The sequence below is a fragment of the Dermochelys coriacea genome, chromosome 2 (genome assembly GCF_009764565.3).
Source record: "Dermochelys coriacea isolate rDerCor1 chromosome 2, rDerCor1.pri.v4, whole genome shotgun sequence".
Classification (NCBI taxonomy): Eukaryota; Metazoa; Chordata; order Testudines; family Dermochelyidae; genus Dermochelys; species Dermochelys coriacea.
The window spans coordinates 89,440,618-89,467,095 of record NC_050069.1 but is presented as its reverse complement, the minus strand read 5'-3'; the positions used below and the strand labels follow the sequence as shown (position 1 = coordinate 89,467,095).

The window sequence follows — 26,478 nt, the reverse complement described above, 5'->3', positions numbered from 1 at the left end:
GGTATACTCTATATTTGACCTTGGAGAAGTTGCATGAAAACACAAGTGTACCATGCTCCTTTGCTGCAATGTTTTAAATGACAAGAGTCCAATACAGAATGCAATATGTCACAATGACAATATGGAGCTAGTATAATATTAAAACAAGGTAATGGGTTTTCTGCTGTTGAATAAACACTATAAAATCAAGGATCATGAATTTAAAATAAAATCTTGAGGTGACAGTATTCTACATCATTCCTGGTCCTCCCAACAGACACATGAATTGGTTTGTCCCATCTTAAAAAATCCCAGCTGTAGTCCCAACTCCCACTAAAAGTTTCACTCCACCTTCTTTCTGCCCTTCATCTCTATACTAACTGAATGAATAGCAGCCTTAAACTCATCTCATATAATTCCATTTGGGACCCCCAGTCCACAAATGTGGCATCTACTCCATACATTCCACTAAACAACTTTCACCAAGGTCCCTAATGAATTCTTCGAGGACAAATATAAGGGCTTTTATTCCATCCTCTTCCTTCATGATCCACTAGCTTCCTTTGACACTGTTTACTGTAATACTCCTCTTCTTGAAATCCTGTCATCTCTGGGCTTTCTTGGTTCTGCCCTCTCCTACCTCTATAACTGCTCCTTTGGTGTCTTGTTCACTTGGTGCTCCTGCTACTTTTCCCCCTTTTGATGGGGGTCTCATTGGACAGAGGGCCATCATCTTTATAACAAATCTACCTCTGGACTCCAAACCAGTCACCTTCTGTCCAAACTAAAATTTCAGCATGTCTTTCTGAATTCTCCTCGGGGGTCCAGCCAACAACAAAAACTTACCAAGGCCAAAAAAGAAAGACTGGCAGTTTAAAACTCAACAGAACAATTCTTGCTCAAAAAATATATGTAAGAGTATTCTTCAGTTACAGCTAGTGACCCTTAAATATCTAATTCTAAAGTAAGGCCAAATTCTCTGGGAAAATATTGGAGGAGATTAAATAAATGACCAATAGGGCTTTGGTTGGAAAATATTCCAACAAGACTGTTTATTGATGCAAAGCTGGGTTTTCAACCAAATAGATATATTTTTAAAGTGTCTGGTTTTCATTAAAAAGTCAAATTTTTCATAGAAAAACTAACCACCCCAAACCCCAAATATTTGTAACTGGAAAAGCTGCTGCACTGCTTCATGAGACTTGTAGTTTGCAAGTCTCATACCCCAAATACTCCACCATGGGCTGGGTTCCCTAGACAGATTACGTCTCCCAGGAAGTATCCTGGCCATGGACTCCTGTGATACACCATGGTATCTGAGTGATCAGACAGACTATGGTGAAGCATGGGAAATGTTGTATGACCAGGTAGCCCGGCCAATAAAGAATGGGAGCAAGAGGCACCCGAAATACAACTCCAATTGAGGCACCACAGCAGCATTGCTGAATAATTTTTTTTCAGTTTTCAAATACTTTTTTTTTTCCTCACTGAAACTAAAATTGTCTTCATTTGCGCTGACATTTCCGGGGGATGGGGAGGAGCAGAGGGGGACATTTTCCAAACACTACAATGCTCAATAGTATTCAGCCCAGAACCTAAATGAAAGGCTGGAGCAAAGTTCTTGATTGCTCCAATATGCATATAAACAAACAAAGCTGTAAGCTTCTAAATACAAAATAAGCTCTCTAGGAATTTCATAGATAGAAATTACAAGTTTAGGATAGTTTAAACAACACATTTATAACAGACCAAAGACATACTGAGTGATCTAAAATATTCTACCATACTCCCATATAATACACCAAAAATATGAAAAAAGCATATTACATATAATGAAAAAAAGCAGTGTTGGACTCTCTGCTGAACTACAGTTACTATCACACAGGCGTTAGGTTTCAATCAACAGTAGTACTAGTTGAAATACGTTGGGCCAGATCATGCTCCCATTGAAGTTAATGGCCAGACTGCTGCCATCTTAAATAGGAATATGACTGAGTCCTTTTTGACACATAATATGCATATCAGTGAAGTGAAAGAGATACCACAACCAGCAGTGACATACCTCAGCCAAAAAGGCGTCTCTGACATGTCTTTCACTTTACTCAAAGACATGACACGTGCTACAGAAAGCCACAAATCCCTCTCACAGTATAATTTTCATCTGTTCATAGTGTTCTAAAATAATATTAGCATGTGCATCAGTAACTGGTATTCCCTTATACTTTGATTAATGCATGAAGATTATGGGCCAAAATTTTCTGGTGTAAATGACGATGGCTCCATTTTTCCCCATTTACTCCAGCAGACAAAGTCACAAAGTTCAGCCACCAGGTTAGCCGTGACATTATCGGGGATATTGTTCCTGACGGCTTGTAGTCCATCTGTGTGTGGAATATTGGTGTAGAGGGCTTCTACATCCATAGTGGCTAAGATGGTGTTTTTAGGAAGATCACCAATGAATTGTAGTTTCCTAAGGAACTCAGTGGTATCTCAAAGATAGCTGGGAGTGCTGATAACGTAGGGCCTGAGGAGGGAGTCTACATAGCCAGACAATCCTGCTGTCAGGGTGCCAATGCCTGAGATGATGGGGCGTCCAGAATTTCCAGTTTATGGATCTTGGGTAGCAGATAGAATACCCCAGGCCGGAGTTCCAGGGGTGTGTCTGTGTGGATTTGTTCTTGTGCTTTTTCAGGGAGTTTCTTGAGCAACTGCTGTAGTTTCTTTTGGTAACTCTCAGTGGGATCAGAGGGTAATGGCTTGTAGAAAGTGGTGTTGGACAGCTGCCTAGTAGCCTCTTGTTCATATTCCGACCTATTCATGATGACAGCACTTCCTTTGTCAGCCTTTTTGATTATGATGTCAGAGTTGTTTCTGAGGCTGTGGATGGCATTGTGTTCTGCACAGCTGAGGTTATGGGACAAATGATGCTGCTTTTCCACAATTTCAGCCCATGCACGTCGGCGGAAGCACTCTATGTAAAAGTCCAGTCTGCTGTTTCGACCTTCAGGAGGAGTCCACCCAGAATCCTTCTTTTTGTAGTGTTGGTAGGAAGAACAAAAGGAGTACTTGTGGCACCTTAGAGACTAACAAATTTATTTGAGCATAAGCTTTCGTGAGCTACAGCTCACTTCTTATGCTCAAATAAATTTGTTAGTCTCTAAGGTGCCACAAGTACTCCTTTTGTTTTTGCGAATACAGACTAACACGGCTGCTACTCTGAAACCTGTTGGTAGGAAGGTCTCTGTGGGTTAATATGTTGGAAATATTCCTTGAGTCGGAGACGTCGAAAATAGGATTCTAGGTCACCTCAGAACTGTATCATGTTCGTGGGGGTGGAGGGGCAAAAGGAGAGGCCCCGGGAACAGTATCCCCAATAATGTCACGGCTAACCTGGTGGCTGAACTTTGACTGTCCTCATCCATAACTATTTCACATTTGGGGACAATGTATACCTTCAAATCAGCGGCACTGCGATGGGTACCCGCATGGACCCACAGTATGCCAACATTTTTATGGCTGATTTAGAACAACGCTTCCTCAGCTCTCGTCCCCTAACGCCCCTACTCTACTTGTGCTACATTGATGACATCTTCATCATCTGGACCCATGGAAAAGAACCCCTTGAGGAATTCCACCATGATTTCAACAATTTCCATCCCACCATCAACCTCAGCCTGGACCAGTCCACACAAGAGATCCACTTCCTGGACACTACGGTGCTAATACACGATGGTCACATAAACACCACCTTATATCGGAAACCTACTGACCGCTATTCCTACCTACATGCCTCTAGCTTTCATCCAGATCATACCACACGATCCATTGTCTACAGCCAAGCTCTACAATATAACCACATTTGCTCCAACCTCTCAGACAGAGACAAACACCTACAAGATCTCTATCATGCATTCCTACAACTACAATACCCACCTGCTGAAGGGAAGAAACAGATTGACAGAGCCAGAAGAGTACCCAGAAGTCACCTACTACAGGACAGGCCCAACAAAGAAAACAACAGAACGCCACTAGCCATCACCTTCAGCCGCCAACTAAAACCTCTCCAACGCATCATCAAGGATCTACAACCTATCCTGAAGGACTACTCATCAATCTCACGGATCTTGGGAGATAGGCCAGTCCTTGCTTACAGACAGCCCCCCAACCTGAAGCAAATACTCACCAGCATCCACACACCACACAACAGAACCACTAACCCAGGAACCTATCCTTGCAACAAAGCCCGTTGCCAACTCTGCCCACATATCTATTCAGGGGACACCATCATAGGGCCTAATCACATCAGCCACACTATCAGAGGCTCTTTCACCTGTGCATCTACCAATGGGATATATGCCATCATGTGCCAGCAATGCCCCTCTGCCATGTACATTGGTCAAGCTGGACAGTCTCGACATAAAAGAATAAATGGACGCAACTCAGACGTCAAGAATTATAACATTCAAAAACCAGTTGGAGAACACTTCAATCTCTCCGGTCACTCGATTACAGACCTGAGGGTGGCTATCCTTCAACAAAAAAACTTCAAAACCAGACTCCAACGAGAGACTGCTGAATTGGAATTAATTTGCAAACTGGATACAATTAACTTAGGTTTGAATAAAGATTGGGAATGGATGAGTCATTACACAAAGTAAAACTATTTCCCCATGTTATTTCTCTCCCCCCCCCCACCCTACCCCTCGCTGTTCCTCAGATATTCTTGTTAACTGCTGGAAATGGCCTACCTTGCCTGTTACCATGAAAGGTTTTCCGTCTTCCCCCCCCCGCTCCTGGTGATGGCTCTTCTTAAGTGATCACTCTCCTTACAGTGTGTATGATAAAACCCATTGTTTCATGTTCTCTCTGTGTGTATTTAAATCTCCCCACTGTATTTTCCACCAAATGCATATGATGAAGTGAGCTGTAGCTCACGAAAGCTTATGCTCTAATAAATTTGTCTCTAAGGTGCCACAAGTACTCCTTTTCTTTTTGCGAATACAGACTAACACGGCTGCTACTCTGAAACCTGTTATAAGAGTATAAAACTCATTGGTGAGATTATAAATCCCAAGTCATACAGTGAATTTTAAACAATAAATACTCCACTTGCACAAGTTAACATGCTGGTTGTCCATGTATACTAGAGTTAAAGACCAGATTTTTAAAAAACATCTCAAGCATAGGCTCAGCGTGATCGCACTCGCAAATAGATTATTTGTATATCAAAGAACTGGTAAGGGATATAAGTAGCTGTCAATGTGTGCAAACACCCTCTTTGTGCAGACAACCACAGTAGCTGCATGAACAAAAGTACGTGCAAAAATGCACATGTATGCCTGCAGGTTTGTCCTAAATGTCTATTGTCATGAAAACATGACCCTAAATGTAAATAGGTGAGTTAGCTAACAGATGTATAAACATTTGCCTCCCTATACGCATCATATGAACTCAGGAACTATTTACTTCAGATAGAGTGTAAAGACAGGTGTATGATCAAACCATAATATCACTTGGAGTCAAACAGCAGCCTTTTAGAGGTTTCCAGTTTCACATGCAGAGGGTTATGCCACTCAAACTACGTAAGTATTCTGGAGGGTCATTTTGTGAAGGAGTTACTGAAAGGACCCAGCTTACTCCACAGTTATGCATGTGCATTTGATGGTGAATGCCTTCATTAGATGACAAGGTTTAAACACAATAGGTCAGATTCTGATCTCAGTTACACTGGTGGAAATTTACAATGACTTCTGTGGAGTTATTTCATATTTGCAATAGTGTAACAGATTAGAATTTGGCCCAGTATTCAAATTGTGTATCTAAGAAGTTTGCAATTATTGGCACCTGACACTTATATGCTGCTTAAATGCATAAGTGAAAATCTGAATGCAGAATGGAAACCACATGGTAATTGTAGGGGAATTTTAATTTTATATCCCAGGACAGGTATTGCTTTCTTTGTATGCAGCACATTCTCACCCTTCCCCTGTGCTTTCTACTACACTTGTCCTCCCCTTCTAACTCCCTTCTTTGGCTGTATTTTTACACCATTACTAATTATTTCTGAGTATTTATCAACATCATTTAAAAAAACACCCATGAAGCAGATTATAACTCCTTCATTCTGTATTTCTTGTGAAAACCATGTACAGTTTTTTCATCATTTTCCACTTGATGAGTTGCCTGATCTGAAGAATGTAAACATTTTCACTCTAGGCTCTCAACTTTGCATTTCATCACAGCTGACACAACATCTGAAGACAATACATGAGGTATATTAGTCCAAACAAAACAACATTCTTGCACAGCAAGCTGCACTAAACATGATAGTCCTTTGTTTCTTTGGAAATTATTTTGCTGCCTTATCAGTCAGGAAACAACTGGTTAAAACACTGATTTCAGCTGCTCATGAAACACTATGCTGAATGTCTGGCTGAGAGATGTTTTACATCAGGCTATTCCTCAGATGCCTGCCAAACAGGAAATAGTGAAGTGGTTTAACATCCCACCATCCCTGATCCTGCCTGCTTCAGTGAAGAGCAAAATTAACTTTTCATTTCTGCCACTTCCCCTTCTATATGTGAACAAAGAAAGGGAGTTTGCGTACCATCATAATGCTTATGAGTGAAAATGTGCTGTTGGAGATAACTTGCTAGTTCCAAAGAACAAAAGTAGTAAGTAATTTTTACCTCTAATGCATGACCTCACTTACTAAATTCTTGCCTTTGTTGTTACAAAGATACTACAATACTTTTATTCAAAAGGTGGACTGTACCTCATTATATACACTTTGTAATCAAATAATTTAAAAATATGTATTTGAAAAAGAGAAAGAAATAAAGTATATTAAGTCTACTTAATGTAAAGATATAGAAGAAAAAAAAAATCAATAATCTTGCAGAGATTTCTATTAGTTTTACATCCCAGGGCAGGTATTGGTTTCTTTGTTTACAGCACATCCTTACTTCTCCCCTATGTATATAGTATACTCTCCTCACCCATAACTATTTCACATTTGGGGACAATGTATACCTTCAAATCAGCGGCACTGCGATGGGTACCCGCATGGCCCCACAGTATGCCAACATTTTTATGGCTGACTTAGAACAACGCTTCCTCAGCTCTTGTCTCCTAATGCCCCTACTCTACTTGTGCTACATTGATGACATCTTCATCATCTGGACCCATGGAAAAGAACCCCTTGAGGAATTCCACCATGATTTCAACAATTTCCATCCCACCATCAACCTCAGCCTGGACCAGTCCACACAAGAGATCCACTTCCTGGACACTACGGTGCTAATAAGCGATGGTCACATAAACACCGCCCTATATCGGAAACCTACTGACCGCTATTCCTACCTACACGCCTCTAGCTTTCTTCCAGATCATACCACACGATCCATTGTCTACAGCCAAGCTCTACGATATAACCACATTTGCTCCAACCCCTCAGACAGAGACAAACACCTACAAGATCTCTATCATGCATTCCTACAACTACAATACCCACCTGCTGAAGGGAAGAAACAGATTGACAGAGCCAGAAGAGTACCCAGAAATCACCTACTACAGGACAGGCCCAACGAAGAAAACAACAGAACGCCACTAGCCATCACCTTCAGCCCCCAACTAAAACCTCTCCAACGCATCATCAAGGATCTACAACCTATCCTGAAGGATGACCCATTGCTATCACAGATCTTGGGACACAGGCCAGTTCTTGCTTACAGACAGCCCCCCAACCTGAAGCAAATACTCACCAGCTACCACACACCACACAACAGAACCACTAACCCAGGAACCTATCCTTGCAACAAAGCCTGTTGCCAACTCTGCCCACATATCTATTCAGGGGACACCATCATAGGGCCTAATCACATCAGCCACACTATCAGAGGCTCGTTCACCTGTGCATCTACCAATGGGATATATGCCATCATGTGCCAGCAATGCCCCTCTGCCATGTACATTGGTCAAACTGGACAGTCTCGACGTAAAAAAATGAATGGACACAAATCAGACGTCAAGAATTATAACATTCAAAAACCAGTTGGAGAACACTTCAATCTCTCCGGTCACTCGATTACAGACCTGAAGGTGGCTATCCTTCAACAAAAATACTTCAAAACCGGACTCCAACGAGAGACTGCTGAATTGGAATTAATTTGCAAACTGGATACAATTAACTTAGGCTTGAATAGAGACTGGGAATGGATGAGTCATTACACAAAGTAAAACTATTTCCCCATGTTATTTCTCCCCCCCCACCCCACCCCCCACTGTTCCTCAGATATTCTTGTTAACTGCTGGAAATAGCCTACCTTGCTTGTCACCATGAAAGGTTTTCCTTCTTCCCCCCCCCCCCCCCCGCTGCTGGTGATGGCTTATCTTAAGTGATCACTCTCCTTACAGTGTGTATGATAAACCCATTGTTTCATGTTCTCTGTGTGTCTATATCAATCTCCCCTCTGTTTTTTCCACCAAATGTATCCGATGAAGTGAGCTGTAGCTCATGAAAGCTTATGCTCTAATAAATTTGTTAGTCTCTAAGGTGCCACAAGTACTCCTTTTCTTCTCCCCATAGCTCTCTTCTTTGACTGTATTTTACATCATCACTCTCCCCTACTACTACCATCCTGTTACCAAATTTGCACATAAAGTAGAATTTAAGTGCCTACTGCCAACCTGAGCAATCTAAAGAAGGATGTCTTTCCATGCCAAACATTGAAAATGGGGCTTATAATGTTTAAAGCTAGTTAAATTAATTGTATTTATGCAGGTTATTTTGTCCTATTTCTCTGACAATTGCCCAGCAACTCTGATTTTAAGGGAAGGAGGTCAGAGTTGATGACAGAATCTTACTGATATAACTTGGGTCAAATGTCTGCTTACTGTTGGACATGTAACTAATGTGACAAAGTTCCTCCTCTGCCTTGGTGGACCCTGTGCTTATTGGCAGATTTGCTCGCCTCAGAGATTCACAGCAGCCCTCAGTTTGGCCACTTTTGCTAGTGGCTCAAACCTGCCATTCACTCAGCTAATCTCATCACTGGCCAGCATGGGAAAAGGAAGGAGAACAATCCCCACAGTCTCTGCTGGTTCACCTAATGGGTGGGGGGACAGGCCAGGGACCTTCTCCTCTGGTGAGACTCCCAGTTCAGGTCAATTCCTCCTGAATCCAATACAAGTTGGAGTTGGGGGGAACCCGGACCCTCCCTCTACTCTGGGTTCCAGCCCAGGGCCCTGTGGATCACAGCTGTCTACAGTGTTTTGTGTAACACCTGTGTAACAGCTACAACTCCCTAGGATACTTCCCATGGCCTCCTCCCAACACGTTCTCTATCCTCACCACAGGACCTTCCTCCTGATACCAGATAGCGTTTGTACTCCTCAGTCCTCCAGCAGCACACCCTCTTACTCTCAGATCCTTCACTTCTTGCTCTCAGCTCCTCGCATGCACGCCACAAACTGAAGTGAGATCCTTTTTAAACTCAGGTGCCCTGATTATCCAGCCAGCCCTAATTGATTCTAGCAGCTTCTTAATTGGCTCCACGTGTCCTAATTAGCCTGCCTGCCTGAATTTGTTCCAGCAAGTTCCTTCTTGTTTTGGAACTGTTTCTGTTACCTTACCCAGGGAAAATGGACCTGCTTAATCTAGTACTAATATATCTGCTTTCTAACACTCCTGCCTTTCTGTTAGACTCCAGCGGGCAAACGTGCGGCACTGCGAGTAATTTTTGTTTTTACCGCTGCCTTGTGCCAGGCAGCATTACCATGAGCTTGCTCCAAACCCCAAGCCTTTCCTGAACGGGCTGACAGGGAAGCCAGTGATGGTGAAACTGAAGTGGGGGATGGAGTACAAGGGCTACCTGGTGTCTGTCGACGGCTACATGAACATGCAGCTTGCAAACATAGAAGAATACGTAGATGGTGCATTGTCAGGACACCTTGGTGAAGTTTTGATAAGATGTAACAATGTTCTGTACATCAGAGAAGAATAAGAAGAAGAAATGAGAGAATAAGTTTGTATGTTTCTGGAAAATAAAGATCAATTTTTCACAAAAAAACTAAAACAAAAAAAACCCACTCTCCCACCCCATCTGGGCTGACTCGGTCATATAAAGTTTAAAACAAAGCAATTTTTAAAACTTGGATGACCCAGCCAGAGATGCATCTTTTTCAAAATTTCTAGTAATAAATTACATAATTTAACATGGGGTTTTTTTTTTAGCCCCTGGGACATAAGGCAATACTTAAAAAATTTATCAGTTTCTAGTTTTAAATGTATTAAGCCCAACTGATGCCACATATAAGCCACATGTGAATGTGAGTGGGACATTTACTGTACAAGAAACCTCACTCTTTGTCCTTCCTGATAAACTCTAAAGTACAGGTCTGAACCAAATTTCCAAGCACCAAGTATAGTACATTCAGGTAATGATGTGATTGACAATTTCAGCCAGTTTTGAAGAGACAGGATGGATCTAGTAGTTCATATTCCCTAAACTCATTCCTCATTTATAGGGAAAGGTATTGGACAGTAAAGGGTAAAAGCCAACTTAGTGTAAAGTTATACCTTCAAACTCATGTGTGTGGTTACTAGAAAGAAATCTAGAATTCCCACAGAATTCTTATTCACTCTCAGCTCTTCCAATTACTTAAGGAGATGATGTTTAAATAAAGTACAATAGCCTAAAGACAAGTGTACCCTACTAAAAATACATTGTATCTTTCTTCAAATTTCATTTTTTATTCTAAAATTATGTTTGTTAGTTTTTTTTAAATCAAGTTTTATTACAGCCCTTTTCTGTATTTCCAGACTGAATGAATTAGAAAGCAAATCATTCAAAAAGAGGGGAGCAAGTGTAACTAAGGCCCTACATAATTTTGTTGACAAAATAGTAGCAGTTTATACACTACAATGCTCCTTCCATTGACAAAACTCTCCCGCTTTGCTGACAAAATAAAACCACCTTGACAAGAGACGTAGAGTTTTTTGCGGCAAAGTTAGATTGACAAAATGACAGTGTAGACATGGCACTTAATTATATCATTATAAATGGCTTCCAGGAAGTGTCCCATAATGCCCATCCTGACTGCTCTGGTCAGCGGTTCAAACTCCACTGCCTTGCATGCATGTACACAGGCATCTGCCCCTCCTCCTTTCAGGACCTGGGAATTTCTGAAATTCCACTTCCTGTTTCCTCAGCATGGAGAGTTCACATCAAATCTTCTTAGCTGATCATGGTGGCTCCATGCAGCAAACGCTCTCCTGCTAGGAGCACACCTGAATTATTGGGTCTGCTGGCACTGTGGGGAGAGGAAGCTGTGCAGTCCTAGGTCCGCTCAGCCATGGGAACTTTGATACCTACGGTCAGATTTCTCATGGTATGTTGGATAAGGGCTATGAATGAGACATACATTAGTGCTGTGCGAAGATAAAGGAGGTAGACATACCAGAAGGCAAGGAAAACAAACCGTAGCTCTGGTGCTGCACCAAAGACTGCCACTTCTGTAAAGGAGGTGGACGCCATCCTCGACAGTGAGCCAACCATTCATCACCAAGAGCCCTGTGGATACTTGATCAGGGCTAGAGACAGTGGAGAGCAGACTCAACCCTGAGGATGAAGTTGTGGACGAGAAGGTTGAATTGGAGGACAATGTGGCGCACATTGCGGGGTCATCCTGTGGTGTGGCAAGTTGGGAACCTCTTTTCCACTTCGGAGGGGGTCTCTAGCCAGTCTCAGCAAGCCACCTCTGGCATGCATGATGCAGGAGAGGCGAGCTCTGGTAAGTAATCTTTTTACTTGAGTTGATGCTACTCGGTTATATGAGGTAAAGCTGTTCTTTGCTTTGTATATTCTAGAAGTGGGTAAAGAGATAGAAATGTACAAGACGAGCTGTGTTTGAGTGTGCTTCACATTCCCCTGTGCAGCTAAGCAGTGCAGCAGAACAGTGTGTTAATGCACACCGAGATTTCATGGGAATCCTCCTGAGAGTTCTCTAGGAAACTTTCCTGGAGGTAGTTGTCAATCCTCTGCTGAAGGTTCCTTGGCAGAGCTGATTTGTTCTTTCCCCCGTTGTACGAAACTTTGCCGTGTCAATTGGCAGTCACTTATGTAAGGACCAAAGTGGCACACAGGCAAGCAGCATAAGGAAATGCATCCTTGCTTATCCTCAGGAATGAGACATCGGTTTCAATTACCCCTGCCTGTGGAAATGGTGGCAGAATTTACAATAATCTAGACTGTCCCTAGTCTTCTGCAATGATCCTCTTTAAAAACCTTCTAGGCCCTTTGCCCCATACTGAGGCAGCCCCGGGCCAAACTCATCATGTTTAGGGCATTTGCCAAGCTGTGTGCTTGCCAAGGGACAGTGAGAAACTGATTCATATTTAAAAAGAGGTGTACTAACAATCATGTTTCTGTTTATTGTGTCTTGTGTCTCTGCAGATGTGTCCTTTAGGGGAACCTCCTACACACCTGCAAGTGCCTACACCAGATAAGGAAGCAAACATAAAGGAACCAAGGACATGTTTCACGAGGTGCTTCTATCCTCAGAGGTAGAAAAACAAGAATGCAGGACATGGAGAGAGACTTTAAAAGAAAATTATAAAACAGACAGGATAGGACAGGAGAGCCAGGAGCAAATTTTAATGGGCCAGGAGCAGATTATAAAAGTGATGGAGGAGATGTTGAAGTCCCTAATCATGCTGCAGACAGAATACATGCATGCTCGGCCCCCCAGCAGCCAATACAGAACTGCTTTCCACACCCTGCCCAAACTCCTCCCACACATTCCTTGCAGCTTCCCAGCCCATCTTGGTACCATGTTCACTCCACCCCTTCGGGCAGCTTCCAAAATGATAGCTGGACTTACACACAATTAGAAGAGCCCACACTGCCCTTCATTGTTATCTCCCTTCCCATCAAGCCTTTTGTATGTGCCGTTAATTGGTATTTAATAAAAACATTCTCTCTGAAAGATAACCAGTCTATTTATCTCCCACACATGGTGAGTGCAACTGCTTATTAATTTCAGCAGCAATTTGATCGTCTGCTGACTACATATCATGGTCAGGAATCATCAAAATTTTCACGGAAGGCAGCAAATCAACAAAATATGGGAGAGTACTGTAGAGAACGACAAATTACTGGTGCTCATTGTCATAACGGTGCCTCAAGCCTCCCTGATTCAAATAGCACCCCCGTTGTGCCCCACCAATAGCCCTGGTATCTGGCTGCTCAAAATCAGTCATCAGGTGATCCGTCGCTACGCTCCACTCCGGGGGAAACTTTTCACCCTTAGCCTCGCAAATATTATGGAGTGCACAGCTAGCTACTATGGCCATGGGAATATTTTCCTCATTTAGGTCTAACCTGCGATAAAGGCAGTGCCTGTTTTTAATCTGCCTAAGGCACATTATATAGGCCTTCTCCACCTACTCAGCGTATTGTTGAAGTGTTCCTTGCTGCTGTCCAGGTTTCCCATGTAAGGCTTCATGAGCCATGGAAGTAAGGGGTACGCTGAGTCTCCCAGGACCATATTGGCATTTCAGCATCCCCTGTTGGAATCTTCTGGTTTGAAAAGAAAGTCCTTGCTTGCAGTTTTCTGTACAGGCCAGTGCTCCTAAAGATGCGTGCATCATGCACCTTCTCAGACTACCCCACATTAATGTCAGTGAAATGCCCACAGTGATCCACAAACCATCCAATATCATAGAGAAGTACCCCTTTTTATTGATGTACTCAGTCACCAGATGGTCTGGGGCCAAAATTGAGATATGCATGTAATTATCGTCTTGCGCAAACCTATCCACTATTTCACACACATTGTGAGTCACAGTCCTTTGTAGCAAGATGCGATTAACGGTTCTGCACACTTGTGTTAACAGAGTCCCAATGGTGGATTTCCCAACTCCAAACTAATTTGCCACTGACTGGTAGCAGTCTTGAGTCCCCAGCTTCCACACACTTCCACGATTGCCACGCACTTCTCCACCGAGCGGGCAGCTCTCATTTTGGTGTCCTTGCGCCTCTGTGCTCGGGCAAGCACCGCACACAGTTCCAGAAAGGTGGCTTTCCGCATCCTAAACTTCTGCAGCCACCGTTTGTCAACCCAGACCTGCATAATGATGCAATCCCACCACTCAGTGCTTATTTCACAAGCCCAGAAATGACGGTCCACAGTGTGCAACTACTCTGTGAATGCCAAAAGTAGTCTGGTGTTGTTTCTTTCCATGGCACACAGAAGGTCAGACACCTCTGATTCCTGTTCAAATTTGGAGCTCATGACATACTGTATGACCAGCTAAAATGTGTTCATAACAGTGACCACAACAGTTGAGAGCAGTGCAGGATTCATCTTTTCAGAAAGAGATGACGGGTGCACAGCAAACAGGAGCCATTGAAAAATGCCATGAAACGCAGTCCATGGAATGATGGGACCAAAAAAACTGCATCATTGGACATTGAGCCCACACCCATGATGCACTGTTATGCACTCTTCCTTCCCACAATTCTCCTAGCTGCAGAACATGATGAATAGCACAGTAGGATAGCTACCCACAGTGCACTGTTCTCACTGTTGACGCTAGAGCACTAACTATGGACATGCTCCACCAATAGAAGGAACGTTGTGTAAACATGCGTGTAGTGAGGCGGCGTGGCTCCCCACCGCCCCGGAGAGGGATGAACCCATCCAGGTGCCAGAGCTAGGGAGCTCTGAGCCCGTTCCTCAGAGAGTAAGGTGGAGACCTGAAGTATAAAAGCTCGCCCTCAGATCTCACTGGGGGCCCAGCCGCTGGGGAGGCCAGACGCCTCCAGCCTGGCCTGCAACTGGGAAGCCCCCGCGGCACAAGGTGCACGCCAGGACTGGCCCGACTTGCCCTGCACCCGCTACCCGGAGAAGTTGCCGGACCTGCCGCTTGCCCGTTACCCTGAGGAACCCCGGTGCTGGACGCCCTGGAGGACTCCACCTGGACCCAGGTACCCCAAGAGAGGGAATCAGGAAGTAGCCCGCGGGCAGCTGAACTCAGCTGGGGGGCACTGTATCTCACAATCTGTGGAGTTGTACAATTGCTTATGCTTAAAAAACTAAAGCACATTTTAATACTGATCTGACAACATAAAATAACCCTATGAAATAACAGAGTTTTCTCCTATTGAAGAGGTAGCAAGCAGGTCACATATACTTAAAGAAACCAGATCTTTTATTTTGTTGCCCTCTGCTGAAAACACGTAACCAATACTTCCCGACTGGGGCAGCTCTAAGTCAGAGGTAGGTTTTAAGTAGCAGCAATTAGAACAAGAATTAATTGAGGAATTAAATATATCTTAATAATCAGAATACTTGACAATTTAAGTTTAAATGACAAGTAATTAACCTACAATTAGTTTTGGTAGATGCAGGTTATCAATGTTATTTATATATCTAGTACAGTAGTTTTCCATCTAGGGTGAAACCTACACAAATAATTACCTGGTACAAAGAAAATGTATCTTGGATTAAAATGATTACTGTGTTCAGAGCCTGTACCTTGTAAAGAGTCATTTCTAAATGGAAACTGACATAAACAGTACCAATAACATGAATAACTACAGGAACACAATATAACAAAATGTTAATTATGAATCTTTTAAATGCTCTGCCTCTGTTTATGTTAATAATATGCAGGATAAAACCATTTTAAATACCAAATAAATACTGAAATGTTTGACTAGAATTGGATTTACTCCACAATAATCAGTTAGCATGAGTGGGAGTTACTTGCCTACATTTTTCATGAATCATCAGGAAATAGACTCAAAAATGTTTTTAAGAGATCTGCATTGTACAAATACCATTCCTTTAAAACACTATCTGTAGCCTGTGTTCATATTTCTGGCTACATTTTGATTTATTTGTTGCTAGGTACCCTGTAGGTGTCCTATTAATGGATTGGAATTGTATAGCACTGTCATGTAGGCGGGTAGTGCTACAGCTATAAAAACAAAAAACTAAACTATTGTTACATTACCTAGTCCATCCCTATCAATGCAGGATGTTTTCCTGCAGTTCTTATTTATTTGTAGATTGTCCCATCATCTTTTATATATGCCAAATAATGGGGTTCCATCACTATTGTTGCAAGACCACTGCACATTCTGCTATGGAGGTTTTTCCTGTCCCTATTCTTTCTAGGGAGTGGGGCAGAGACAAGATGGCTGACGCCTTGTGAGGAGTAAAAAGTGCTACAGCATCGGGTGGTCCCTGGGAAAGATACCCAAGTTCTGGATAGGATGTGAAAGACTCACTCCCAGGGATTTTGTGACAAAAGATGAATGGTTAAGGAGTTCATTAGAGGGGAAGCTTTAAGAGCAGTGGGACAAAGGTAGGCAGTGACGAGTACAGAAACAGTTGTGGAGATTGTAATTGTGATGGGGTAACTGAAGAGATTGTGTCAGAGATCCTTGAGGAAGTGGATGCAACCAAAGAGACAGGAGATGGAGCAGCAGCTGGGGACAGAGAGATAGATCCTCAGCTGGTGTAAATTAGAGTAACTCTACTCAAGTCACTGGAGCTACATCAAATTACAAAAGCTGAGGATCTTCCCCATAGGCTGTGACTAAGCCCGAAAAGCCAGATTGCAGTTATCTAGGGAGCCTGAGCTACAGGCTTCCGTTAAACTGGTCCCAGTGGAGTGGGAAAGGCTATTTGGAAGTATCTTGGTTCCTCAGACTTCAGTTAGCTAAAATATATTAGCTGAAATTTGATGCAGATTAAATAGATAGAGAGCGCACACGAATGTCTTCTGAGATTGCCTGTACCTCTATCAACATGGCATTTTAGCCTCATTGTAATGGTACAGGAATATTTTATTAGAAGTTTGTCAAAATCCCCTTCCCCCTACATTCTTTTGGGGTGTGGGGTATATGGGGTACATGTTTGTGATTGTGGAATCATGGTAAACTTTCCTACAGAGGGGTAGCATCTTAAGAAACGGCAATGTTAAGCTCCTACTACTTCACCCTTAGGCTCTAATCAGAAGAATGCTGCTCTAATCAAGTGTTCTCAAAAACTAAAATTACTAACTGAAATTGCAATTCAGACCTGTGGACTCAGACACATCTGGTTCTAGAGCCACAATTGAGTGTTATCAATATAAAGCAAATCAAACAAGCCTAACACTGTAAAATCTTCCGTTACTAAATTCTAATGTTCCTGATGTACAAGTAATGGGTGAAATCCTGTGCCATTGAAATCAATGACAAATCATCCATTCTTAAACATTAAAATATGCAAATATATATTTAGCATCAACCACAAAACAGATCAATTAAAACAAACTAACCAACGTAACATACATTTGTTTTTACTCACTAATCAGGTCATCTTAGCCTGTATTCAGTCTTGTTGATGACAAAAAGCAAGTTGTAAATTTAGGCTGCAAATTTGTTCAACATGAGAAACAAAATTTAACAAATTAAATGTACCTGATAGAAATTAGGCCAAAAGGTGCTAATTGCCAGCTCTGCTCTGTTCCAAGTGCCAGTAGCCGCTCCAGACATGTTCCAGATGGGATTACCAAGCGGACCATTATTGACCTTCACATAAACATTCAGAGAACCAGGATTGGACCCACTCTTACTTGAAACATAGTAATGGAAATCGATACAATGCGTGTCGTTTTCTTTTAGGTGCGGTAGCAGGAGGTGAGCTCTTTGTTCAGCAAACCTCCCAGAGGTGTTCACCAACATGAAAGATCCTGCAAAATAAACAGCCACAGCCTCAGTCTGTTTACTGTCACCATCATCCCCTATTTAAATATGGAAAATAACAATTCTGCTCTATGTCCAATAATAGCACTTTGCATTTATACAAGGTCTTTCATTCAAGGATCTGAAGGACCTTTTCCAAGTGTCATATGTATTGTAGAAGTATGGTAATTTGACAGGGAGTGGCACAGAAAGGCTACACGACTTGCCCATGGCCACATGATGAGTCAATGGAAGTTAGGAATAGAATCCAGTGTCCCAGTCACTGCATCATTTGTGGGTACGTGACTCCCATTGAAGTCAAGGTGAATTATGCATGCACAAGTGACAGGATGATCAGCCCCAAAGATCTCCTGAATCCCAGGCCCCTGCTCTAACCACCACCAAATCACACTGCCACTTTTGAGATTGATGAAATTTGACCTTCATCGAGGTGACACTTCTGGCCTACCAAGGCTGTGAAAAGGAAAAGATCAGACATGCTAATTAAGCTTTAAAAAAAGCTGTTTGTGTTTGAATTTCTAAGGAAAAAACAAACAAGTAACTAACAGATCAGTAAAGTGTAAAGGTTGCACCCCTAAAACGATTAAAACAGCATTCACATGATCTTAATCACCCTGCAAAAAGATTCTTAATTTCATCAGTAACAAACTCATTCCATTGAAGCAAAAATTGGAAGGGATCAGTTTAGTGATGAATAGATAAAGAACTGTAACTGCTGTACAGCTCTTTGATTAGAATGATAAAAATGTTTTTTCAGAAATTTGTATTTCTGTATGAAACTAAAACTTAAACCCTATATGGAGGCTTGTCTACCAATACTTATGTTATTGTTCCAAGGATGGACTTCAAATATGATTGAATGAATAATCTGAGTAGAGAACAAACTGACCGAAGATCATTTAAGATCTTTTAAGTTCCGGTATGTCCCCACAAACAAGAAAATGAATATGTCATTGAAACTCTGAGGTGTAAATGGACGATCAAGTAATTTCACAAAAATGAACTAGGATTCATTTTGCCTAAGCAAATCAGGTGGCTAAGTCCCATCTTTAGAAACGATTTTAGGAATTTAGGAGCCTAATTTCCATTGATCTCAATGAGACAGACTCCTTAAGTAACCTTTGAAAATGGGACTTAGGCACACTTGGAAACTTTACTCCAGATCTTTCATGTGTCTTACATAGATATACAGATTAAAGAACCTGGTTTCCTAGCTGTGTTAAACTATTCAGGAAGCAAAAATCCTGAAAACATTTTCATCCTAGACAAAAATAATACAGTTTCCAAAGTTGATTAAAAACTACAATAAGCTGCAATAATGAGGGATCTGAACTGATCATGTATTATTGACTCCTTATAAACTATTATTGCATAATATGATCGTGTAATAGTAAATACTTTTACACATTGGGCCAAGGCCTGTTTCCTTTATTAACATGAATGGAAGTCATTGGTATTAAAAAAAATCTGGTTATAATTTCTTTTAACCAGCAAAACATTTAAAATGTTTATGGGCTACATTAACAAAGAACTGAGGAGGATCTTCACATTATCCTAACATTTGCAGTGTCAGAGAAAAATAATCCTTATTTTCTTAAACCATTTAAAAAGTTCATCCAAACATTTCTGTGACATGGCATAGTTTTCTACAGTTTTCTACATTCAAGTATTAAGAATTATAAAACTCTTATATGACAACATTAGAATCACTTAGTTTTCCAAAGCTTGAATAGATTAGTTATATATGACTTGAAACACATGAACAATCATCAGTGGACTAAGAAAAGAGATACACTATCAACCCATAGTGAAAAAGACCTTTGAGATCCAACTTTTTAAAAGGAAAAATGCAAGCAACAAAGAACTTCCCAGTAAACAGAAGTAATCCTACCAGTTCCATTTAGATAAGGGACGTGATTCTCTTTATAAGAAAAAAGTTTCAGAGTAGCAGCCGTGTTAGTCTGTATTCGCAAAAAGAAAAGGAGTACTTGTGGCACCTTAGAGACTAACAAATTTATTAGAGCATAAGCTTTCGTGAGCTACAGCTCACTTCATCGGATGCATTTGGTGGAAAAAACAGAGGAGATATTTATATACACACACACAGAGAACATGAAACAATGGGTTTATCATACACACTGTAAGGAGAGTGATCACTTAAGATAAGCCATCACCAGCAAAAAAGTGATCACTCTCCTTACAGTGTGTATGATAAACCCATTGTTTCATGTTCTCTGTGTGTGTGTGTGTATATAAATCTCTCCTCTGTTTTTTCCACCAAATGCATCCGATGAAGTGAGCTGTAGCTCACGAAAGCTTATGCTCTAATAAATTTGTTAGTCTCTAAGGTGCCACAAGTACTCCTTTTCTTTTTAAGAAAAAAGTGAATCTTTAATGAAAACTAGATTAAGTTATAGTATGACATTTAGATGAGCTGTTTTAGCTGCTTATCTAGAAAATATTTGGCAATTTTCTTTCTAATTCATGAGACAAGAAGTAGCTGAGAATAAAATAAATTCAGCCTTTTAATTGTTTGATTAAACTAATGGTTTCAGGAAATGACATACAAGTGGTGTAGTAGAGCCATGACAGGTAGCCTGATTCAGAAGGGTCTTTTGGGACTATTTGATTTGCGACCTGTGAAGATCCTAATGACCAACAACCTTGAAGGTGAAGCCATCTTTTTGTTCAAGGACCAGTATCCGAACTCACAGTGCAAACTTTTTATATAGATTCAAAGAGTTTAGGGACATGAGGAATGTCTAGTTTGACCTCTCATACAACACAGGTCATTACATTAGATTACATTACATTCAGTTACCCCCTGTATTGTGCCAAACACCTTGTGTTTCACTAAAGCATAACTTGTTTTTGACTAAAATGTATCTTCCAGAAAGGCACCCAGTCTTGATCTGGAGACATCAAGAGATGGAGAATTTAACACTTTCCTCAGTAATTTGTTCCAATGGGTAATCACCCAGCCGCTAAAAATGCATGCCTTATTTCTAGTGTGAATTTGTCTGACTATTCTTCTTATGTCTTTCTCTACTAGATAAAAGAGACCTTTAGTACTTAATATCTTCTCCCCAGGAAGGTACACTAATCAATTCACCTCTCAGTATTGTTTCTGATAACCTAAACAGATTGAACTCTTTCTCTCACTGTAAGGCATTTCCTCCAGACCTCAAATCATTGTTGTGTCTCTCTTCTGCACCCTTTCCAATTTTTCTACATCCTTTTTAAAATGTGCAGACCACAACCATACACAGTATTCCCATTTGTCTTGCCAACGATATATACAGCAGTAAAATCATCTCCCTACTCCTAATCAATACTCCCCCATTTATTCAACAATCACATTAGCACTTTTGGCCACAGCATCACACTAGGATTGTATGTTGAGTTGCTTGTCAACTATGACCTCTAAATCTCTTTCAGAGCCAGGATGCTATCCCCAATTCTGTAGGTATGGCCTTGTTCCTAGATACGTGACTTTGCATTTGGCCGTATTAAAATGAATTTTATTTGCATGGGCCCAGCTTACCAAGCAATCCAGATCACTTGTTGTCATCATTATTTACTATTCTGCCAATCTAGGAGTCATCCACCAATGTTGTCAGCAATGATTTTATATTTGCTTCCAGATCACTGATGAAAATGTTGAACAACATTGGGCCTAGTACCAATCCCTGTGTAACCCCCTTCCCTGAAACATCTCTAGTTGATGATTCCCAATTGCAAACTACTTTTTGAGATCTGTCAGTTAGCTGGTCTTTATCTTTATTAATATGTGCATTATTGATATTGTACAGTGCAAATTTTTCATCAGCACCTTCTCTGATATGAAAAAGATCACCTTCAATGGTTGCACATACAACAAATTTAAAATCAGGGGTAAATAGAAGCAACTCCATTGAAATCAGTGCAAGAACAACCATGGACCACACATCTGAGTTTGGTCCTTAATAAGTATATCTCTCATGAGAATAATCTCATACTATTAAACTGGCAAGGTTTGGTCAGAAAACATTAAATACATTTTTCTTAAAACATAGACAGTGTATACGGGAAAGACAAATGCAAATTGAACCCATTAAAACATTTTCTATGAAGCTTTTCAAAACCTAATCGACTTATCTTCAAAGGTAGGTCATGTAGAAATTCTCTCTCTCTTTATCAACTTTTACTATTCTCATCTGTTACATTGATTGCTAAAATATTGCTCTGCCAGATGGTTAAATATTGTGCATGTGGATAAATTAGATAAATTAGTGGATAAACACTCTGTTTTGACTGCAAAAGCAAAACAGTCTTGACTTTCTCAGCTACGAAGAATGAAAAATTATGGCATTCTTTGCAAGAGAGATAGTATTTCAGCTCTACAGAAAGGTTTATCACATATTGTACAGTATACAGAAGATGCAATACGAGAATGGCACTGCGTTAAATTAATGTGACTGCTCATCAGTATCACCCAGCCAGAAACATGCATTATTAAGAAGCGATCACCTGTAATTCAGAAAATATGAAATTGATTGGGTTACCAAAAGGAAAAATATAATACTCAATGTGCATTTTTAGTGCATTTTAATACTCAAAAAAACATTGCAAATGTGCCAACAACTACAGAAGTGCTTGGTTTACAATAAATTATTTGCTTAGATATAATGCTCATGTTTAAATATGAGGTTTATTATTTAAATATGAGGTAATACAAGTAAAAAAAGTTTAAATGTGGTTTCTAGTACGACACCCCTAAATCCATATTTAGGCACCTATATGTAAATGAAAGTGGCCTGCTTTTCAGAGGTGCTGAACACTAACAGCTCCCACTGAAGCCAACAGGAGTGGCATCTGTGAACAATCAGACTGCTTTTATTTAGGGGTATATATTAGTCACTCATGTATTTTGGTCATCCCTGTCAATATTTTGACCAGAGAGTCTAAATAAATTAAATAATGGATGAATTTAAAAAAACAAAAACAGAAAAACATAAATCAGTGGTTCAACAATTAATTGTTTTCAAAACATGCATATGCTTCAGCAGTAATTCAGCAAGTACTTGGTACTTCATTCAGCACTGAAAAGTTTAGTGTTTCATATGAAAACCATCAAAATATTACCTCCAAAAAGGTGAAAGATATGAAAGAACAAAAACTAAAGAAAGAGCAAACAAAAGCATCTATTCTAGACACAAAACATCCCTGTAACTTTCATCATCATCAATGGGAGTTTTAGGTGAGAGAAGTACCAAAGGAAGCAAAGACCCTGTCTGTAATATTTATTGCACCAGTTATTCCAAGTAATAAATAATATTTACAGAAGTTTTGCTTGAGTTTCTTGCATAAAAAAGGTATGACCAAAAGATGGAGTGGCCCAAGAACAGTGAATGGGTCTAGTTTGTACTAAATAATCTGACAACTGGAATAGTACAGAAATGATGGAAAATGGCACAAGAGATATTTTTCAGTCACTTCTGCAAGTTCTCACAGTGTCACATCAACTTGTTGAAAGACAGTTTTTATATCTGGAATGTCAAATCCAATAAAACTGAATGCAGCATCATTTTTCAGGTAAGAAAAAAAAAGCCTAGTAAGTGGAGAAATTTGCTTTGTTGGTTTTTCATGACTCCTGTACAGTGATCAGTTTTCCCTCTGGACCATGACAATACATGTAATCTACCCTGCAAAAATAATTTTACTGAAACGGTAATGCAGTAGCTGAAATAGTAGGGTATCATTTGTTCATGCATGATCAAATGATGGATTTTGCTCTCAATACTTAAAAGAAGTGTGTTAAATACAACAGAGAAACAGATCTGGTCTTCAGATACTTTTTCAAATACGGACTTCAACTCAGAAATATTTTGTTATGAAGTGTCTAGATCAGGCTGGTGAGTATGATGTTATTAAATCACGCATGTTGAGCTACCTTATTACATGAATAAAATGGTATCATTTGATTAAATACATAGCTTTACTAATAATAATTATTCATTATTATCTTTAATAAAAATGTCTGACATCCTGGTGGCATTGCAGAGAAGTAAAGTCAGAGACCCAGATTTACAAAAGGTTAGATTCAAGAAGCTGGTAGATTAGATTTTGTTTGGCTTTCAGTTCTATGGAATGTACAGTGATCTGGAAAAACAAACACTGTTCTAAAACATAACTTTCTGCACTGCTGCATTTCAAGTCAAGATCTTTGTTACAATAGAACAGAGCTTTATTAAATAAATGTGGTTCTAGCAGCAGCACAGCAGAGGTCAAAAACGTAGGGTAGTAGTAAGCAAAGAAGTTTAAGCTGCCATTTAAATACAGTTTTTCACACAAAAGAAACACAACAACATAAATCTAAAAGAAAATTTGCAGTGTGTAATCAAAACAATTATTCAATGTTGAAACTCCCTCTCCTTTCCACACCAAGAAATACGACAAGTATTAACTAATTCAGTGTTATTTAAATCATATTTAGCTTGGACATTATTTCTACTCAGGAGCATCATTTTCCACCGAAATACCGTGCAGCAGATCCTCAGCTGGTATAAATTGGTACATCTCCACTAGAGATCTGTCCTTGCACAATTCATATACACCTATTCTATCACTGTTATTCTGTAAAACTCTTATACACCATCTGATTCTTAAACACTACCCCTATTTTGGTACCATTTTTCTATTTAATAAATTTACAGTTTATAACCTTGTATAATACATTATTTAAAATATTAATTACCAAGCCTACAAAGCTGAGACTCATCTCCTTGCCAGCTTTCAAAATTACTATCCTTCAGTTTTTCAAAGACTAAATCTTTTCCTAAACAATTAAAAAAGTTCAACTATTTTATCTTGAATCACTTATACTACACACAGAAGCAATCCATCATTACCCATTGTTTTATCTTGATTTTAAGCCAAATAATTGTTTACTACTTCCACTAATCTCAATCTCCTCCATTTTATCCTCAACAGTACACAGGACATATCTTCCATGAATGCACTGTTAACATGTTGATCAAATACAAATGAGAAATGACCATGTACGTCTTTAGTCATTTTTTTAAGTAACAAATAATTCCTAACTTTACTGCCATCTTAATCAATCCAATGTTTATCTCTCTTTTATTCAATCCCCCAATACATGTAAAGAATTTCACTGTTTATCTTAATAGCCTTTGTTTAATTTTCTTCATGTACCTCCCTTACTCTTTTGAAGACTGTTTACATTCTCAGTGCTTCTTATGACACTAATATTACTTTTACCCTCCGTGGGTTTTTTAAATTCTTCAGGTTTCAGAGTAGCAGCCGTGTTAGTCTGTATTCGCAAAAAGAAAAGGAGTACCGGTGGCACCTTAGAGACTAACAAATTTATTAGAGCATAAGCTTTCGTGAGCTACAGCTCAAATTCTTCAGAATCAAACACTGTAAACATTTATAGAAAAAGCAGTTTGGACAAAGTCTTTTCAAAGACTTTGATTATGGAAGAAAATAACAGCATGTGGATAAACTTAGAGGGAAGCATTTAAGTTTATCCATATGCTTTTATATTATTATTAAAATATTTATTGAAGTTTCTGACCGAGAATTCTAGTAGTGCCCCCCCAAAAAAGTAAAAGTACCCCACATTAGAGTATCAATGTATTGTATTTTTTTATTATCATAATGACTATGAGACCTACTCAGCCACCAGGACCCTACTGTGCTCGACACTGTATAAACAAAGAGACAATCCCTGCCCCAAAGAGCTTATAATCTAAGGTTAATGATCTGCAATTAATAAAACGTATCTTTCTGTGAGAATTAAAAAATGAAAAAAGAATATGAGTGGAAGAGAAATGAAAAGAACCCAGAGAGAAGAAAGAGATGGGGGAAAGGATAGCAAGTGATAAGACCCACAAGTCTGGAGATTCAAACCTAAAATGTAGTCTGATCTTGGTAGGGCTTTTGTAATGTGAAGATGTCTTGCACTATCTCCCAGCACACTGAGGATAGGTTCAGGTTGGCTCTTCTAGTGTAGGTGATTTTTTTTCCATTTCATCAAGAGATCTAACCTCCACGCTTTGAAACTGGGGGAGGATACAGGTCTTTCCATTGTCTCAGTAACACTATTTCATATAAGGCAAGATGAGATGGAATATAGATCAGCCCCACATCCAGACTGAAGATACAGATTTTAAACAAAATGAGTAATTGAGTGCTTTTAATATATAGGTGGAGAGGGTTGCCCACATGGGACTATCATATCAGTCCCAAATTATGTATTTAGTGAGGCACTTAAGCAGTTGCATTTCCAGCAGGTCTGGGGAGGTTGATGGTTTATAATCTTTCTGTTTATAACTTCAACCTGTTGCAGCTTGGAATCAGAAACAAACCTGAATCACGGCCAGCAGGAGAATGCCCTGCCTCCTGAAGTTCCCTCCCAATTGAGGTAACTTCTACAAACAGAATTATTCAGATCTACTTTCCTAAATTGTAGATTGTGTTAAATATACTCTGAGTAAAACGCACATTTTTCCCTTCTGCAGAGCATGGTAAATTCCATCTGTTAACAACAAACTCAAATTCTTGGATGTAAATTTCCATCTCTATTCTGGAAAATCCATTTGCCTCCAAGATGGACTAGATTTGTGGACTTTATTACTAAAAAAAGGAAATTTTCAGGTAAGCACAGACATGTGTGGTGAAAGAACAGGTTAAAGACTATTTAAAAAAGCTGGACATGTACAAGACCATGGGT

At 40.0% G+C, this 26,478-nt stretch overlaps 1 protein-coding gene across 16 annotated transcripts in view; it reads right to left on the bottom strand.

The window, feature by feature from the left end:
* Positions 1-26,478, bottom strand: part of PTPRM (protein tyrosine phosphatase receptor type M) — a 729,763-nt gene that overhangs the window by 467,302 nt on the left and 235,983 nt on the right. For all 16 annotated transcript variants that reach the window (XM_038390871.2, XM_038390872.2, XM_038390875.2 and 13 more), the window contains exon 3: positions 17,457-17,728. In XM_038390871.2, coding sequence (XP_038246799.1) covers positions 17,457-17,728 — 272 coding nt within the window. The remainder of the gene's footprint in view (positions 1-17,456; positions 17,729-26,478) is intronic.